Source organism: Neltuma alba, unplaced genomic scaffold, assembly GCF_004799145.2.
Source record: "Neltuma alba isolate B1F8T4 unplaced genomic scaffold, ASM479914v2 tig00011267_pilon, whole genome shotgun sequence".
Lineage (NCBI taxonomy): Eukaryota > Viridiplantae > Streptophyta > Magnoliopsida > Fabales > Fabaceae > Neltuma > Neltuma alba.
This window is the reverse complement of record NW_021635978.1, coordinates 144,161-162,393: the sequence shown is the minus strand read 5'-3', so window position 1 is coordinate 162,393 and position 18,233 is coordinate 144,161. Positions and strand designations below refer to the sequence as shown.

Sequence of the window (18,233 nt, the reverse complement as noted above, 5' to 3'; positions counted from 1 at the left end):
CTGTAAAAGGGAGGGATTAAATAAGATTAGCTGAAAAGTGAAGGAAGAAAAAACCGAATATTATTGAAATGAAGAAAGAGGCCTGTGATGCAGAAAAGGCCACTTCACAAGCCACATGTGTTGAGTTACTTTCCCTTTCTGTTCTGGAAAACAACATGCCCTCTACCACTGCTCTGCTAATCTCTTCCCTTTTATCATCCCACCTTGTTGAATAATTTATATGCCACAACTACTCAATCACACGTGTCCATTTTAGCCCTTCGATCTCTTCGGGAATATATGATATGCTATGGCCAATATTCATCCCGGATCAAAAGCTACCCAAAACAATTTCTTACTCTCAAACACGAAGAAAAATTGAACCTTTTTTATGCAGATCACAGGTCATTGGACCGGAAAGTCAAATGGGCAAAGCAAATGGCATCTGTTCATTTGGCATTTCATTCGGATCATCAAGAAGGAAAAAAAAAATGACCACTTGGTGAGCGGTACTGAAACTTTGGACCAACAAATGTTGCACGCAAACGCTAAGATTGAAAAGCAACCTAACCTAAACTTCATATAAACAGACGCAATCTCAATCATTACTGATAGGGTTCAATCCTCTAGAGGAAAAAGTTCACAACTTTGTTACATCTAGTAGCAGGTGCTGACAATGTTGATCTGCCAAGATGTCACAATGTTTCCATATAGGCCTAAGCAGGCGAGCAGCTGATCTTTTACACGGGTTCACTCAGTTTTAACAATCATATCAATGGCAATTATGTAAATAGACATTTGTGAGCAAACAGAAATGTGGACATCGGAAATTTGCATTAAAAATTATTAGTAGGAGGAGGGGAGGAAAATTGATGGGCGCTTCTCTTTCTTTCATCGACTTCATAACAAAGTCAACACAAGCTTTTGTCAACTTTCCTCTTCCTTTCACTACCCGACTCGCACGCAGCAAGCATTCTGTAATCTGCGCTTTCTCTGGAAACCTTGGTTTCTTGCTTGTATGAAGAGAAATCCTCTGCTCAAACCCTTTTGATCCCCACATGTGTTCTCTCTTCCTCGCAAACGCCATGTTTGACCCCTTCCGTTCTCTCTCAACTCTATAAAGAAAACCACTCATTTCCTTCTAAACTACTAGGATCAGATCTTTTGTTGTTTTGAAATTCTGATCGTAAACTCTATCTACTCAAATCCAAAGTTGATTCTTTGATTCGTTCTTTGTTGGATACGAAATTGCGAATTTCCTTTGTCTCTTCATATCACTGCTTATTTAATTAGTCTCCTTTGTCCACTAATTTTAGTCTGTTGCTAGCGAATTGCAGTCTTGCCAATTTTTTTCTTGCTTCAAGCAGTCATCTTCAAAATGCTTTCTTTCCACCACCATCTGTACTCTCGATTAAAGCATTAAAATTTCATGCTTACGGATTTAATATTCGAATTTCTGGGATCCGCAGTGTCTTGTCTTGAGGAATCCGGGTTTTCCTGTTTACCATCAGCACTTAATTTCTTCTAGGGATTTGTTAGAGAGGGAAATGTGGGATGTTTTCGTGGTTGGCAAGGATAGTTTCTGCGTGCTTGAGGCCGGTCAGGCGGTATGCCCGCATGAGCAAGGATGACGTGGATGATCCTTCCTCGATTGAAGACACTTTGCTATGGTATAAGGACCTCGAGAAACACTCGTGCGGCGAATTCTCTTATGCTGTGGTTCAGGCCAATGAAATTATCGAGGATCACAGCCAGGTCGAGACTGGCTCCGACGCAATGTTTATCGGAGTGTACGACGGCCACGGTGGTCCCGAAGCGTCTCTGTTCATCAGCGAACACCTTTTCCATCACCTAATGAGTGAGTATTATGGAATTACATACTAAGTTGTGGCCTCATATCACTCAACGGGATTGATTTGCTCCATTATCATCATTGAGTGTCGACTTTATGGACTCCCTGGATGTATTTTCTTCTTTTTTCCCGTCTTATTCCTAGGATGGTCCTCTGGCTTATATGGTCTCGGCGTCAGATGGTTTTGTTGCTTTGTTTATGATGCCTGTTATGCTATTGCAGGAAAGCTAGTTGAAAATTTACTTTGCTTTCCCATTTAAAAGCACAACGCAGGGTAACATTGCTTTCGTCTTCCTCCTCCTTCACTTCTCTTTTCCTCGAGGATGTTTCTTGAACTGAGGGAGTGAGGATCTCCACGAGAGGGGGGGGGGGGAGACAACAATTATTGATTGTATAGCAAATGAGTAAAGACTGGAAATCTGTTTTCAGAACCATCCGTCACCCAGTAGTTCATCCTAGAACCGACTAAATAAGATTTTTATGTGGTATTTATTCTCCTCAATCGGTCGTCATATACATATACTCCTTTTGTAGTCTTTGCAGATTTTTGACGTCATTTAAATTTAATGGTTTCTTTTAGATAATAAAATAGACGATCCTCTTCTGCTTTGAGGATGCATTGAAAAATTACGTTTCCATTTAAGATTATCCGTAAATTTGCAGGGATAGCTCGAGATAATGGTACTATATCTGAAGATATCCTGAGAGGTGCTGTTTCCGCGACTGAAGATGGATTTCTAACTTTTGTTCGAAGGACTTATGGTATAAAGCCATTGATGGCAGCGATCGGTTCCTGTTGTCTGGCTGGTGTTATTTGGAAAGGGACTTTATATGTCGCCAACCTTGGAGACTCTCGTGCTGTAATTGGTTCTGTAGATAGATCTAATAAGATCGTTGCTGAGCAGTTGACTAGAGAGCACAATGCTAGCAAAGAGGAGGTTCGACGTGAACTTAGGTCCTTACATCCTGAAGATTCGCAGATTGTAGTTATGAAGCATGGAACGTGGCGCATTAAGGGCATCATCCAGGTTTTCTTTTCTTTTCACAAGGACTTGTTAATGGTTCATGTTCATTATGTTTTCGTTTTTTACTTGTATTTCTATGAAGTATATGTAGGTTTTGAAGATTATAAGCATGCTCTTTCAAATATGTGACTGGGAATATCGAATCTGACATTTAGTAATCCATCTTATGTTAGCATATGATGGACGGGATGGTAGGTGATGTTCCTTTCTATTTTAGGTGGAATCCTTACCCATGATAAACCATGCTTCTAGCAAAACTTAGAGCATACATGAACGCGTTTTTTTCTTGGCAGATGCATTCATGTATTTGTTTGTGCGTTTTCAAATTGGAAGTATTTAATATGGTTTAGCACAAATTTATGGAAATTATGGCGCATTTGAAGTATTCATTACTTATGTATGCTACCAAGGGTTTGAGGGACTTGGTATTCATGACAGATTACCTCACAATTACAACTGCATATATGATTTTATTTTTAGTCTGTCATTTTTTGTTTTTTCAAGTGATGCCTGGTGATTTTGATTTCTGTTACCTTCTAATCTTATCAAATCATTGTATATGATTGCTCATAACTCAAGCAGTTTTCTGATTCACTCCACATCATTCAGGTATCTAGGTCTATAGGCGATGCATATTTGAAAAGACCAGAGTTTTCTCTTGATCCTTCGTTCCCACGATTCCACCTGCCAGATCCCATCCGGCGGCCTGTGCTGACAGCCGATCCATCTATATGTTCAAGGGTCCTACAACCTAATGATAAATTCCTAATATTTGCTTCTGATGGACTTTGGGAACACTTGACAAATCAGGAAGCTGCGGAGATCGTTCATAACAATCCTCGAACGGTATGCTTTTGTCCTACTACTTTGTTTCCATTGATACTGACAAGCAGCAAACTAACCTCGTTCACCATGATGCTTTTCTTGGATGTCAGGGGATAGCAAGAAGACTGCTCAAAGCCGCCCTGAACGAGGCGGCTAGGAAGCGAGAAATGAGGTATAAAGATCTGCAGAAGGTGGAGAGGGGGATCAGGAGGTTCTTTCATGATGATATCACGGTTGTGGTTGTCTTCATCGACCACGAGATGGTTGGGAAGAATATTGCTGTGCCTGAATTGTCCATCAGGGGCTTCATTGACACAGTTCGTGCATCCAATTTTAAGGTCGTTCGGGATTGACGATTGACATCAATGCAATGTTCACTCTATAGTTCTTTTACCAACGAACTTGAACGACTCTGCTTGTTTTATGGGGAATTAAGTTCAGAAAGTTGCAATTCACATTGACATTTTTGCAGGATCTCGTCCTTGTTTATTCTGAACACTTCTTGGTGCCTAACCTTTACAAATTGACACCTTATCGCTTGGTAGACTGGCGCTTTTTTTTTTTTTTTTTTTGAGTTGGAAAGGGGGGGTCTTTGAGGTTATAGAGAAGAGACAGACATTGAAGTGTGACAATGCCTCGTTTGTTTGAATAAAGTCCGATAATTTGGAGCATGATTTATATTGCGCATTGCTGATTAATACTGATATAGATGTGTGAGTCGAGGGCCTTCCTTTATAGTCATTGATTCACGATCATGCGTACAAAGTGGGCGGAAAATGAGTTAATTGAAGTTTTTATAATTTTATTAAAATTACACAAATCTTTCTTTTTTAAAATTATGCCTTTTTATCTTGTCTGAATGAAGTAGAAGAATTTCAACTAAATGGCAGAGGCGGTTCTTTGATGCCTGATCACTGGCAAACTTTTTACTGATATTGCTTCTCCAAAACGCGTTTATATGCGTTTGCTCTGCATGAGTGGAGGTGGCGGCGGCATAATCTCGTTCTGCATATTCTATGGTTGGTGATTTGTGTCTTGTCCTCTAATTCTCGCCCACTTCAACTTTCTTTTATCTGGTTTTCTTGCAACTATGGAATTCATACCGCTTTGGTAACAAACAAGGAAGCCACTGGTATTGCTCGCTTGACCTCCACCCACGAAGGCTTTTTCGATTTCCGAGGGAGTGAGAGCAGAATAACATATTGGAAGTCCGAGGATGTTCCGACTAGCGACATCTTCGATCAAGGTAACTTATTAAATCATATTTTTAATTATCTTATCGAGTTTTTGCTTTTCATTTGTGTAACGTAAGTTGCACCATAAACTAAATTTTATATTTTAAAAAATTTATATTTAAAAGTGGAGGTAGTATATCATTATCGTGCACAGAAAAAGATTGCCTGTTGTATCATTAAGAAAAAAATTGCCTAATTTCCTATCAAAGCTTAATGGCAGTCGAGACAATCCGCTCGTGCTTAATTTGTTCCCAAAATCCGTGATATCCTCGCAAACTAGCCAGCACCAAGTACGCATATCAACTCAAGGCGTTGGTGATCAATAATTTTTATTCCAGTAATTCAAAAATCAAGTACATAATCACTATCTCAATATAGCTCATCAAAAGAACTGCTGATTCAACCTCCCAAATCGGTAACCATGCACGGCTCTTCTACCAAAAAAAGATGGGTCATGCCAGGAGAAACAAAACAACAAAATCTTACATATCTTGCCTGTTTTTCATGCTCTTATCCCGTCATACGAGGGGCAAAAACAGAAAGAAACATGATAAAAAGGAAAAAGTTCAAGATAGGAATGAAACTTCCGCAACCAGTGGGTGCTACTTCTGTCGTACAAAATCTATTTTGTGAATTTCGGATCCACTTTTTGCTTTCCATAATTAAAAGCATTTCCTGTGAACAATTGATGGCCCGGATTCATCGTACTCAGCCTTCGCAATCCACATCTGCACTCAGGAATGATTGCATATCAGAAATACTAGAAACTAGATTAGAGAAATTATCAACTTAACAGTTCACCTCTAGACCCCTGTGAAATGAAATATGCTCCTCGGCTGGTTTACTTAAAGTAAGTAGAACAGTGCCACACTCAAAATTAGGCCCGAAACAGTATAACATTGTGTTTGATTGCTTCCCTTAATCTGACTATAATATTTGGTTTATCCTCTTCGTTTACTTGATCAAATTAATCTTCGCTCTAGTCATAAAATTTTCCTATCAAATTAGCGGCATTATCTCAGTAAAATCAAACAGTTCCGTAACACGTATTAACATATATGCGCGAGCGCACACTACCTGTTGGAAGGTGCTGAGAGATGCCAAAATCGAGCCTCCAATCCAAACGCTATACTTCCGCTCCGGTGGTGCAACCACCTTGATTTTCATGCTACTAGGCGCTAAAGCTGTGATCTCCTTACTCATTCTATCAGCAATGCCTGGGAACATTGTGGAACCACCACTCAAGACAATGTTACCGTAGAGATCCTTCCTAATGTCAACGTCACACTTCATGATCGAGTTATATGTTGTTTCGTGTATGCCAGCGGCTTCCATCCCAATCATGGATGGTTGGAAGAGCACTTCAGGGCAGCGGAATCTTTCAGCGCCTATCGTGATCACCTGCCCATCAGGGAGCTCATAGCTCTTCTCGACAGCTGAGCTGGTCTTTGATGTTTCCAGCTCTAGTTCATAATCAAGCGCAATATAGGCTAATTTTTCCTTCACGTCTCTCACAATTTCACGCTCAGCACTAGTGGTGAAAGAGTATCCACGCTCAGTCAAGATTTTCATCAAGGCATCAGTGAGATCACGCCCTGCAAGATCCAAACGCAAGATTGCATGTGGGAGGGCATAGCCTTCATAGATGGGAACCGTATGACTAACACCGTCTCCGGAGTCCAGAACAATACCTACGAAGGCATATAAACAGCATTGTCATCTCGTTCCATATAGCAAAGCATTCCGTGCTCCTAAAAGAAAACTTCTGTTTCCCTAATCATTATAACTGCTTTAGAAAAAGCACAATAACAGGAAAAATACACAAACAAACAAATGCATCAAAAACATCATCATTACCCGCAGCTATTAAATTTTAAGATCGGTAAATTATCCCAATGTTAGAGACTTAAAAACAGAAAATAGATGCTGATGATTCGTTACCAGTTGTGCGGCCACTAGCGTAAAGGGAAAGGACCGCCTGGATAGCGACGTACATGGCTGGAGTGTTAAAGGTCTCGAACATAATCTGAGTCATTTTCTCACGATTAGCCTTGGGGTTGAGAGGTGCTTCTGTCAGGAGAACAGGATGCTCTTCCGGGGCCACACGGAGCTCATTATAGAAAGTGTGATGCCAAATCTTTTCCATATCGTCCCAGTTGCTGACAATGCCATGCTCGATAGGGTATTTCAGAGTCAGAATACCTCTCTTTGACTGAGCTTCGTCCCCGACATACGCATCCTTCTGTCCCATACCAACCATCACACCCGTGTGGCGAGGGCGACCCACAATGCTAGGGAATACAGCCCTTGGAGCATCATCTCCAGCAAACCCAGCCTACAAAGTTGAGATATTTAAAATGATACATACTTTAGCGACATGTATCTTCATAAGATCCTAGATGACCACAAGCTCGGATCCTTACCTTGACCATTCCCGTTCCATTGTCACAAACAAGAGGCTGAATATCCTCAGCGTCTGCCATTTTTTATCGATTGTTGCAGACAAGCACCGATCTTAAACCAAAATATTAAAAATATATATATCAGGGAACAACAAAACAAAAACAGAAATAACATGGAAACAAAGAAGAGCCATTTCATGAGCTAAAGGGGTAAAGATTAATCGCGAATTCCATCAGCTAGAAGCTCAAACCCATGGGCATAACGAAATCCAGATGCAATCATACAGAGTAGCTCTGGGATGCCGCGCAAAGGATCGTCATTTGTAGCCTTTACCGATATTGAACTCGCAAGAGACATAAAAAGATACCGACGGATTCATTCAAGACTCTAAGCAGCTAATGTGGCACATGTCCGATCTCAAAAATAGCCGATGCACATGCCATTATGATCAGAAAACCTTGAAATAACAGAACGTTTTGAAACTTCCCCAAATTTCTTGTTTTTCAACACATTCCTATCGCATTCTAATATCTTACAATGGACGAAAAATAGAGAATCAATTGGATCAAATGATGCTCGTTCGCGATATTGGATCAGAATGGAAAAGTTATTCCATTTATACAAAAACAGAACAATAACAAGGTTAAGACATCTGCAATTCGATCATAACAAAAAGATTAGGCTAATTAAAAATCATGGATAAGAATGCGAAAACAGAGAAGTCGGGGTTCTTAATGTTCTGAATTCATTCCCCCAATGACGAGAAGGAAAATAGGAGAAGGAGGAGGAGAAGAATGTGTACCTCTGGAATAAAATGAGATGCGGGAGTGTGCGTTGCTCTGGGGAGTGTCTTGTTTCTTGTACTTCTCTTTTAACGGACTTTGCGACTGTGGCCGAAGTACCCGCGTCTCGTTTAAAAAGGGACGTCCGGTTCCCGAAATGAAATTCAACTCAAATGAACCGCAAATTCGCCGTCTTCAAATCCTCGCCGTCTGTCTCAAGTGTCTCGTTCGCGGACCCACACCGCCAAATTACATACAGCTGGCACACCTGGCCCCTTTTTTCCCGTTATGACCGATTTCTCCCTCCCATTTGTTCTTATCACCTATGCTGCCCTCATCTTAGCAGTATCGGAACACTGCCTTGTATGAGTCCAAAACAAAAAAGAAGAGAAAATTACTGTAGAGTCCCACAGAAAAGAATTTACTACTGAAAGGTCTCATGAAATCATAAAATGTATATGAGGTCCCAAGAGACTTTATAGCAAAAAATTTCAAACGTGCAATTACTTTCTTGCCCTTCTGCTTAAAGAAAGAAACTAAAGCACACGATTGAGAGAAAAACTCCTATCAGTTGTCATCTTCATGAAATCCGCCGTCGTCTCATTCGTGTCCATCCTTGTGTGCTCCGACAGCTTCAATCTCCGGCGAGGTCTGTCAGTGTCTGCTCGGTACATTGTCGCTCGCTGCTCCGCACTCCGTCGGTCTCTGGTCCGCATTCAGTCGGTCTCTAGTTGGACGCCTCCACTCTCGTGCACGGTCCGTCGGTCGCTGGTTCGCACCCCACTACCAGTGAGCCTCGTGGGTTCCATTGTCGATGACCTTCGCACCCGGCGAGCCTCTCTCTCTTGGTATATCATATTGATATTATCTATTACTGGTATATTTAGTTGAGGCGCTTCTCAGTTTCAGAGCAACAGTTGGCTATTGTGTAAGTTGTATTATTTAAATTTCGAAGTAATGTTGGCTATTGTCAATTGTTGTGCATAAGTTGTTATTACAGTGATCGAAGGTTGTCATTAACGACCCCATGACCTGTCCTGTTATGTAGGATGGAAGACTTGTGTAAGTTGTATTATTTAAATTTCGAAGTAATGTTGGCTATTGTCAATTGTTGTGCATAAGTTGTTATTACAGTGATCGAAGGTTGTCATTAACGACCCTATGACCTGTCCTGTTATGTAGGATGGAAGACTTGTGTAAGTTGTATAATTTAAATTTCGAAGTAATGTTGGCTATTGTCAATTGTTGTGCATAAGTTGTTATTACAGTGATCGAAGGTTGTCATTAACGACCCCATGACCTGTCCTGTTATGTAGGATGGAAGATTTTTGTAAGTTGTATTATTTAAATTTTGAAGTAATGTTAGTTATTATCAATTGTTGTGCATAAGTTGCAATTACCTAAGTGGAGCGATTCCAAATGAACTAGGAAACCTATCACAGCTCAGAAGTTTGTGAGTGCAGTATTTTAATGTAGTTTCTGGTTCATTTCATCCAATTTATGTTGTTATAAGGATGGACAAATCTCATTCATTCATCATATTCCTGTATTTTCTAGGGTTATATCAAGTAACTCCCTCAGTGGGAATATACTATTCTTTATATGTTGTAATTGGTTGCTCTATATGTTGTCATTTACTATCCTGTATGTTGTCATTTACTACTCTATGTTGTCATTCACTAGTATGTACGCTGTCAACTGCTTATTTGTATGTTGTGATTGGTTGGTGTGAAGGTTGTTATTGTCTTGTGTGCGGGTTGTCATAAGCCTCTGTTAGTTTGTCGCTTGCTTATGTATAAGTTGTAATTTCCTGCTGTTATTGTTGTCATTCGGTTTAGCGTGGATTGTCATTGGCTGCTGTGTATGTTGTGAATGGCACAAATGTAGGTTGTGATTGTCTGATGTGTAGGTTGTGACTGTATGCTGTGCATGTTGGATGCTTGTAATCCCCTCAAGAAATCCATGACTTGAAGGTTGGATGCTTGTGGTGGCTTGTAACTTATCAGAACAACCTGCATGGTGATCAAGTGCTGTCTTTGCTACGAGGAAACTCCCAAAGCAAGAAGAAGAAATAAACGATGAGCATAGATTGTATTTAGTTTTTTTTATTTGACAGCTGAATGTAAAGTTCAGATTTTGTTTCTTTATTTGACCATGTAGTGATAGCTAGATGTTAAGATATGTTAATGTGTATTGACATCATTTACTGATTATGAAGTTTTTGTAATGACATTCATGTGTTTTGACAAAACAGGAAATTCTTCATTCCATACACGAATCATGTCCACAAATGCAGACTAAATAAAACTGGATAAACAAATGGTAACCATGATGACATGATAGGCATATATCACAATCATCTCTGTCACATCCATTTACAACCTCAACGGGGGGGTTGTTGACAACCCGAAGACAAGTGGTTAACAACTTGGGTAGTGTCCCTGACAAATCACTCTGTGGGATGCCACAGCTTCTAAATAGATTGTATTATCAGCATATATAACGACCTTAAAAAAAATTAAGAGCATTTTAAAGTTATTAACAGCTTTAATTGAACCCAATAGGATTACAGTAGATTTTTACTACAGCAATTCATTTACAACCTCAACGGTGGGTGTTGACAACCCGAAGAGAAGTGGCTAACAACCTTCGCAATGGGCCAAACAAATTTGTATGAAAACTTATCAGCAATGCTGTACCTATATAGTGCTTGTCTAAGGGCTACTGCATTAGGAAAAATTTATCCTTCTCCAATAACCAGACCCTTTCACTTTGTTGAATTCCTTTCCGAAATTGGGGTTGACATCATTTCTGAACCACATGGCAATGATAGTGGGTATTCACTAAACACATTGGGTGGAGACATGGATAATGCATCTGAACCTTCGAACAAGTCTTCCATCCTACATAACAGGACAGGTCATGGGGTCGTTAATGACAACCTTCGATCACTGTAATAACAACTTATGCACAACAATTGACAATAGCCAACATTATTTCGAAATTTAAATAATACAACTTACACAAGTCTTCCATCCTACATAACAGGATAGGTCATGGGGTCGTTAATGACAACCTTCGATCACTGTAATAACAACTTATGCACAACAATTGACAATAGCCAACATTACTTCGAAATTTAAATAATACAACTTACACAATAGCCAACTGTTGCTCTGAAACTGAGAAGCGCCTCACCTAAATATACCAGTAATAGATAATATCAATATGATATACCAAGAGAGAGAGGCTCGCCGGCGGTGGGGTGCGAAGGTCATCAACGATGGAACCCACGAGGCTCGCTGGTAGTGGGGTGCGAACTAGCGACCGACGAACCGTGCACGAGATTGGAGGCGTCCAACTAGAGACCGACTGAGTGCGGACCAGAGATCGATGGAGTGCGGAGCAGCGAGCGACAATGTACCGAGCAGACACTGACAGACCTCGCCGGAGATTGAAGCTGTCGGAGCACACAAGGATGGACATGAACGAGATGGCGGCGGATTTCATGAAGATGACAACCGATAGGAGTTTTTCTCTCAATCGTGTGCTTCAGTTTCTTTCTTTAATCAGAAGGGCAAGAAAGTAATTGCACGTTTGAAATTTTTTGCCATAAAGTCCCTTGGGACCTCATATACATTTTATGATTTCATGGGACCTTTCAGTAGTAAATTCTCTTCTGTGGAACTCTACAGTAATTTTTCCAAAAAAGAAAGGAACACTGCCTTGTATGATAATTGAAAACCCACTTGTGTCAATTAATTATTGATTGAAACTATAATTAAAAGTAAAAGACATTTGAAGTTGTGCTAACCATGATATGTAATAAACAAAAATAATTAAAAGTAAACTAAAATTTTGAACACATCAACTAATTTTAACTCAACTTTTTAGTATATGTCAATTCCAGACTTAAGTCTTCTAAATTTAACAGAAAGAGTAATACTCTTTTGATTCTCAGGGATGTTTGGATAAAAACCAAACTGTGTTTCAGAAGTGTTTTTACGGTTTACGAAGTAAATATATGGAGGAATTTGTCTCGTTTTGCGAAAAAGTACTTCTGAAATTATAGTTTGGAAGTTGCCAAACACCCCCTTAATATAAGACTTATTTAGCTAATTTGATTATATTAAGAAAGTTAGGTAAGTTAGTTAATTATAAGAAATATGATATGTTTTTCTTGAAATACCATAATCATCTTTTTTAATATCCTCATTCTCTCTTCTATTTGATTATGATAAGTATCTATAGGAAAAATTTAGAAAAAAAATTGCTAAATATGATAAATAGGTCTTATATTTAGAATCATAATCAACTCAATAATTAAGTCATATATTAGAGATTATTAGAGCATTCAGACTACGTTTTGACTCTTGAATGCTAGAAATATACTAGTCTTTGAAATTTGTTCCTTTTCCCCCTTAATTTTCAATGCTTAATAGATGGGCATTACTTATTATCGTGGAGCTTCATTATGCATTGCCATGATACCGTCATACAGATTTGCTAATTATCCATCAATCGTGCGCATCCGTGGGTCCCTAATTTATGCATACTAGTATATAACAAGCAAGCCTGGCAATCAATAGAACTTCTCGTCATGAGATTTCTTCATGAAATTGCATAGCAATTGCTGTTTCCAGTTCTAAATATAAAAATCAGTTGACTAATTTGAAAATATTAAGAAAATAAGTTAAGTTGATTATTTATAATAAATAGATGTTGTCTTTCTTAAAATATCATTGATAATTAAGTATATTAGTTAGAATTACTATTATTAGAAAAACTACCTATGAGAGACAAAATAGATTTGAGTCTTATATTTAAGACTAAAATAAAAATCAAAGGGGATCTTATATTAAGAAGCGAAGGTTGTACTCCTCCGGTCCTAATTATAAGACCCAATTGACTTATTTGAGAAGATTAAGGAAGTAAGTTAAGTTGGTTATTTATAATAAATAAGTGTTGTTATTCCTAAAATATTCTTGCTAATTAAGTATATTGGCTAAAACTATCATTATTAGAAGGATTATCTTGGAAAAAAATGCATAAATATAAAAGAAAAAATGGATTGGGTCTTATAATTAGGACCAAATAAAAAGTCAAATTGGGTCTTATAATAAGGACCGGAGGAGTATATCTATTATGCGTTCCTATAGAGCTATACATGCATATTAAATATGTATTTTTAAAAAATTATTAGTATTTACGAAACATGCTGTCAGAAGGCGGCGCGTGAGGAAAAGTTGGATGTTTGACCATTACTTAGAGTTCAACAAAGGATCCGATCGCCGTGATGAACATCTGGCTCCCCACTCTATGAGCCAATTGGAATGCATTCAATCAAACACGGGGCACAACCTCCCCACAGTACTGAGTCGGCATGGTGCCTTTGGAAAAAGAAACCACCCCCCTCCTTTGTTTCCCGGGGGAAAAAAAACAAAAAACAAAAAACTAGTTGCTCGTTTCATCTAAATCAGCAAAGGAACGAGCAAGCCATCGAATGCCTAGTTTTGTTCGTTTGTAGTTGTCCTCCTCAATTATTGAAGAGGGAGAGCTAAATAAAGCGATTTTCTTGGACCACATCTGTCAATGGGCAACACGACCGAGCAATAATATGTTCAACATGTACAATTGTTGCATGCCATGGCATTAACATCTTGATTCGCGACTTGGTCTAATCAAGTGTTTGAATCCAAATATGCATGCTTCTATTTAGTCTGAGTTAACCTAAGAGGAAAACACAATGTAACCTAGACTACCTGCAGGGCTTGTGTTTATTGAATCATGGGTCATTTATGTTTGAACATTTTACTTAGGCATATAAATGTTTTTATATATTATCAAGTCATATTATTTTAATTACGATCACATGGGTACAATTATGGTAGAATTACCTGTCCTTTAATTTTTGGCTAAGAAATGTAAATAATAATGAGATATCAGTTAATTAAAATTTACAGTAGTGGCAAAGACTTCTGCGGAGGAGCAGTGCAAGCAAATTAATGAATCTAAGAATTGGTAATTCATTTGTCTCGTAATATATTTTGCGTGTGTGTGTGTTCATCGGCCCTTTAAAAAAAATAAATAAATAAAGAAAAGCGTTTTTCCACTCCCTTCAAAATTCGACGATAACCGCGACCCATCAGGATTTGGAGGCACCTGCTTGCTTGCTTGGAGAACAAATCCATGTCTGAACCGAAACAGTCTCATCTTATCTCTTTCTCTGTAAGCGCTCTAATCAAATCTCCTGAGTTGTAGAAAAGCAATGCTGAAAGCTATTCAGATCCTGGGATGTTCATCTAGCTTAGTTACTCAACGTTGGAAACCCTTTAGCAGCCAAGGTCTCCCTTCCATTGCTATCTCGTTCAAACCCTTCTCATCTCTCTACGCAGTATCTTTCCTAAAAGAACTTCCCACGATGGATTCTTCGCTCCTGCCCAAAGATTCGACTCCTATGTCTCAATCAAGATCAATCCATGCTTCCTCAGCTCGTTCTGACTCGAATCCAGATGGCACCTCGTCGTCTCCTCCATCACCATCCCTCGCAGTTCAGTCATCGGTGAGTTTTCTCTAAGGCCCATTTATAAGTCGGTAGATATGTTCGATTAAAATCAACTGTTAATACGGATTTCTCTGGTCCACTCGCTGGTCATTCTTTCCTTCCTTAGTTTCTATTTTCTTTTGTTGAGGCGGGTGCAAGAGGCTTCTTGAAGAATTAGGTTCCAGAGAAGATCATCGCAAAATGCGTTGACCTTTGAATCTTAAATAATGACATTATCTATAGACCCCTTAAATTACAATGTCGCAACAAGAATGCATGTATTATTTTTTTCTTGGCCGTCTTTTTTGAAACAATTGGTCATATTGTTGGGCTCGTTGCAATTTAGGGAGTTCGAAACATCAAGTTCTGTCAGTGGTGTGGTGGTCCAACAAAGCATGATATACCTGAAGGAGAAGAAAGGTTGAGAGCAATATGTACAATTTGTGGGAAGATTATCTATCAGAATCCAAAAATGGTGAGTAGGTAAAATCACTGGTGCTTCCATTTGATTTGCTTCAGTGATTCAGTCCTTGTGGAAAAATAGGATATTGGTAGCTTGTTTACTGTGAGAGTGGTGCTATTTGGACTCTAGCTTGTACAATTACCAAAAATTAAAGCTAATTTGCTTGAATGCGCCTGGTATGTGCAAAATTATCTCTCTCAAAGTGGAAGATCAGGACTGTGTGAGGTTTGGCATCACAGCTATGTGATGAGGGCTTTAACACCCCCGGCCCCTCAGGGGAGGGCGGTTTAATTACACACCTTACGTTGTTTGACTGGGTCTTCTTTATCTGTTTTGCTAATTTCTCAACGGGTGATTCATACTCTTTGGTTGTTAAAATATTATTTGCCCTTGAATTTTAATAAGGACGTTGGTTTTTATCATAATCCCTATCAGGATTCCTTCTGAAAAATATCAATAATACGTATAGACAGCATGCATATTGAAGTTCAGCCTTGAAAAATAAGGTCTAGTAGAGGCTCTTGTTCTAGTTGTATGCAAATAAAGAATGATTCATTCAAAAGGATTGCCTAAACTTAGTCAACATTCGAGTGCCATGTTGGTTTGAGGACATTGATTTTTCCAACATGTCACAGGTTCGAGACTCTGGAGAAGGAGGATTACCTAAACTTCCACCCAAGTTGATTTAGGACGACCTTATAGATGAAAGTGTTTTACAGTATGCTTTGTTTATATGCTAAGGCTTTTGCTGAGTTTCTGAAACTTAATATGTTGTCCGCAAAATATGCTGTAATAATTGTATATTGTTCGTCAGAGCATTTATTTCACTTCATGTTTTGCCTAAAAACCTTACTACTTTCTTGTGAATATGTCATTATTTGGATGGCAAAGTAGGTTGTTGGTTGCCTCATACAACATGATAACAAGGTCCTGCTTTGCAAGCGGAAGATTCAACCATCTTACGGTCTTTGGTAGGAATGAAATTAATGCTGAATTGCATATCTTCATTACTATATCTTGCAATCTTTTCTTAGGACATCTGATTATAAATTGAGATTGTAATTTTCTGTTAAGATGAAGATTGCTTATGAGTGTATATTGAGTGTTAATTTCTTGGTGTCAAAAAGGACGCTTCCTGCGGGGTATTTGGAAATTGGAGAGTCAGCCACGGAAGGTGCTATCAGGGAAACAAGGGAGGAAGCAAATGCAGAAGTGGAAGTACTGTCTCCTTTTGCTCAATTGGACATTCCTCTAATTGGCCAAGTAAGAAACAAATAATGTTTTATTTTCTTTTTTATTGTTAATACTTATTTATTCACCATTTTCTTAACTAGCTAAAGAAGTCTGGCCATGACTAATGCATGTTTGAAGCAGACTTATATAATCTTCTTAGCAAAGCTAAAGAAGCCCCACTTTTCTCCTGGTCCAGAATCATCAGAATGCCGGCTTTTCTCACTTGATGATATACCTTTTGATTCTTTATCTTTTTCATCAATGGTGGTTACCTTAAGTATGGTATGATTCAGATATTTGGACATTCATTACATTTTGTGATTGTTATTGGGCTATTCGGATATTTTACTACTCAATTTATCTTATGGTTTTATCTTATGGATGCAGTATGCGGAGGATATTAAGTCTGGAAAGCTCAAATTCCATTATGGTGTCATTAACAAGAGGTATTTTCAACATATCTCAAATTTCTCCACGTAATTTCCATCTTTTGCATTGTCTCATTTCAAGGAAGAAAATTATCGAGTTCTTGAAAAACTAGTAACACTTGACTTAGGCTAAGGACAGGAAACGGTATCAGACTATACAGCTCAGCTAGTTGTTGTGCTGTCTAAAACTAGGCATGTTATTCTGCTCCAGTGCTCTGTAACTTTTGTTATTACCTAAATGAATATGCATAAATTAGGACTGGTAAATATTTATAATCCTTGGATGAATCGCAACCGCCGCCTTTACTTGCCTCTACAAATGAAGGCATTGATATTGTTTTTCTCATCGAGGACAAGATCATATCCGCTGAGAGATGCTTCTTTACTTCTGATCTTACTTTTATTTTATCCCGTCTCATTGAATTCTCAAACCTCTTGCTCATGATGTTTGAATTTATCCTGACGATTCTTGTTAGGCTGGGCACAAGTCCCTCTGATATTCATGCCTATACGCTGGATAATCATATGCAGTCATGACAGGTTGGTGAGTTTCTCATTGCATATCATGAACAAAAAAAGCACGTTTCATTTGAATCAGTATGCTTAACATTTTGCTTTTGGGTTTCAACGATTTAGCACCACAGTTATTGTATTTATCATTAGTTCAGTCCCATCTAAAGACCGGGCAAATTATCCTGGGCTTTTATTATAATTAACTGATACTTATCCTTCATAATGCAGATACAAGCTCCTCCTTAGTGATGAAAATCTTGTTGGTTGCAGTACTATGAATATCTGAAGATTTAAATCCGGAAGTTGTAAGTTGTAACCTGAAGAATCTTCTGCGAGAATGCAGTCTGCCTCCCTGTGTTGAGCCGGATCTCTACGACATCTACATTCAGCCCATTATTTTATAATCAGCCGGCCATCGCGTGATAAATATAAAATTCGGGGCTGAAATTTCTCCGTTGTCATAAGACTGATAGGCAGTTGTCGCCAATCACATCGGCGGAGCTCGCTGTGGTTCAAGGTCGCCCTCAAATGTTTGCGGCGTGCCATATTTTGATTGATGTTCGTGGGTAGGTGGGTAAGCTGCTTTCATTGATCAAAGATTGGGACCTGTTACTGTGGAAACATTTATCAGAATTGTGAACGTAATTATCCATCAAGATTCAAGAGAGAAGAAATTGATCTTGAAAAACTATCTCTCCGAGAATAAAATCTCGAAGAAGCTGAGAACCAGAGCAACGTACAATGGATGTGAAATCATGACCGTTTTCGTGCGACAATATGAATCCAAATTCATCGTTTGATTTGTCTATTTCAGAAACAGCCCTGATGATACAACAATAAAATACCGGGGAGAAAAAACGCACTAACTAATTAGAAATCTGCTTGGACGAGAATGAGGAGTATTTTTGGACTTATTTGAATGATTTAGATTTGAAAATTTAAAGGTTTATC

General features: G+C 38.7%; 3 protein-coding genes across 5 annotated transcripts; 2 read left to right on the top strand and 1 right to left on the bottom strand.

Annotated features, from left to right (window-relative positions):
• The first annotated feature begins 864 nt into the window (after positions 1-864).
• On the top strand, positions 865-4,350 carry LOC114763204 (probable protein phosphatase 2C 25). The gene is made up of 4 exons (XM_028952816.1): positions 865-1,837; positions 2,495-2,859; positions 3,466-3,702; positions 3,792-4,350. The coding sequence occupies exons 1-4, from the start codon at positions 1,534-1,536 to the stop codon at positions 4,032-4,034; spliced, it is 1,149 nt and encodes a 382-aa protein (XP_028808649.1). The 5' UTR covers positions 865-1,533; the 3' UTR covers positions 4,035-4,350.
• Positions 4,351-5,453: 1,103 nt separating this feature from the next.
• Positions 5,454-8,146, bottom strand: LOC114763233 (actin-97). Of its 3 annotated transcripts, none has more exons than XM_028952853.1 (5): positions 8,071-8,146; positions 7,340-7,430; positions 6,858-7,251; positions 5,994-6,607; positions 5,454-5,644 (listed from the first exon to the last, which is right to left on the bottom strand). In XM_028952853.1, the coding sequence occupies exons 2-5, from the start codon at positions 7,397-7,399 to the stop codon at positions 5,579-5,581; spliced, it is 1,134 nt and encodes a 377-aa protein (XP_028808686.1). In that variant the 5' UTR covers positions 7,400-7,430; positions 8,071-8,146; the 3' UTR covers positions 5,454-5,578. The 3 variants fall into 3 exon arrangements, with proteins under 3 accessions (XP_028808686.1, XP_028808687.1, XP_028808684.1); XM_028952854.1 differs by having other exon boundaries at positions 8,122-8,139; XM_028952851.1 differs by lacking the exon at positions 8,071-8,146 and having other exon boundaries at positions 7,340-7,589.
• A 6,851-nt stretch (positions 8,147-14,997) lies between these two features.
• Positions 14,998-18,090, top strand: LOC114763220 (nudix hydrolase 23, chloroplastic). Its single transcript, XM_028952838.1, has 7 exons — positions 14,998-15,120; positions 16,003-16,079; positions 16,236-16,371; positions 16,483-16,623; positions 16,729-16,787; positions 17,246-17,313; positions 17,511-18,090. The coding sequence occupies exons 1-6, from the start codon at positions 15,118-15,120 to the stop codon at positions 17,304-17,306; spliced, it is 477 nt and encodes a 158-aa protein (XP_028808671.1). The 5' UTR covers positions 14,998-15,117; the 3' UTR covers positions 17,307-17,313; positions 17,511-18,090.
• Positions 18,091-18,233: the final 143 nt, after the last annotated feature.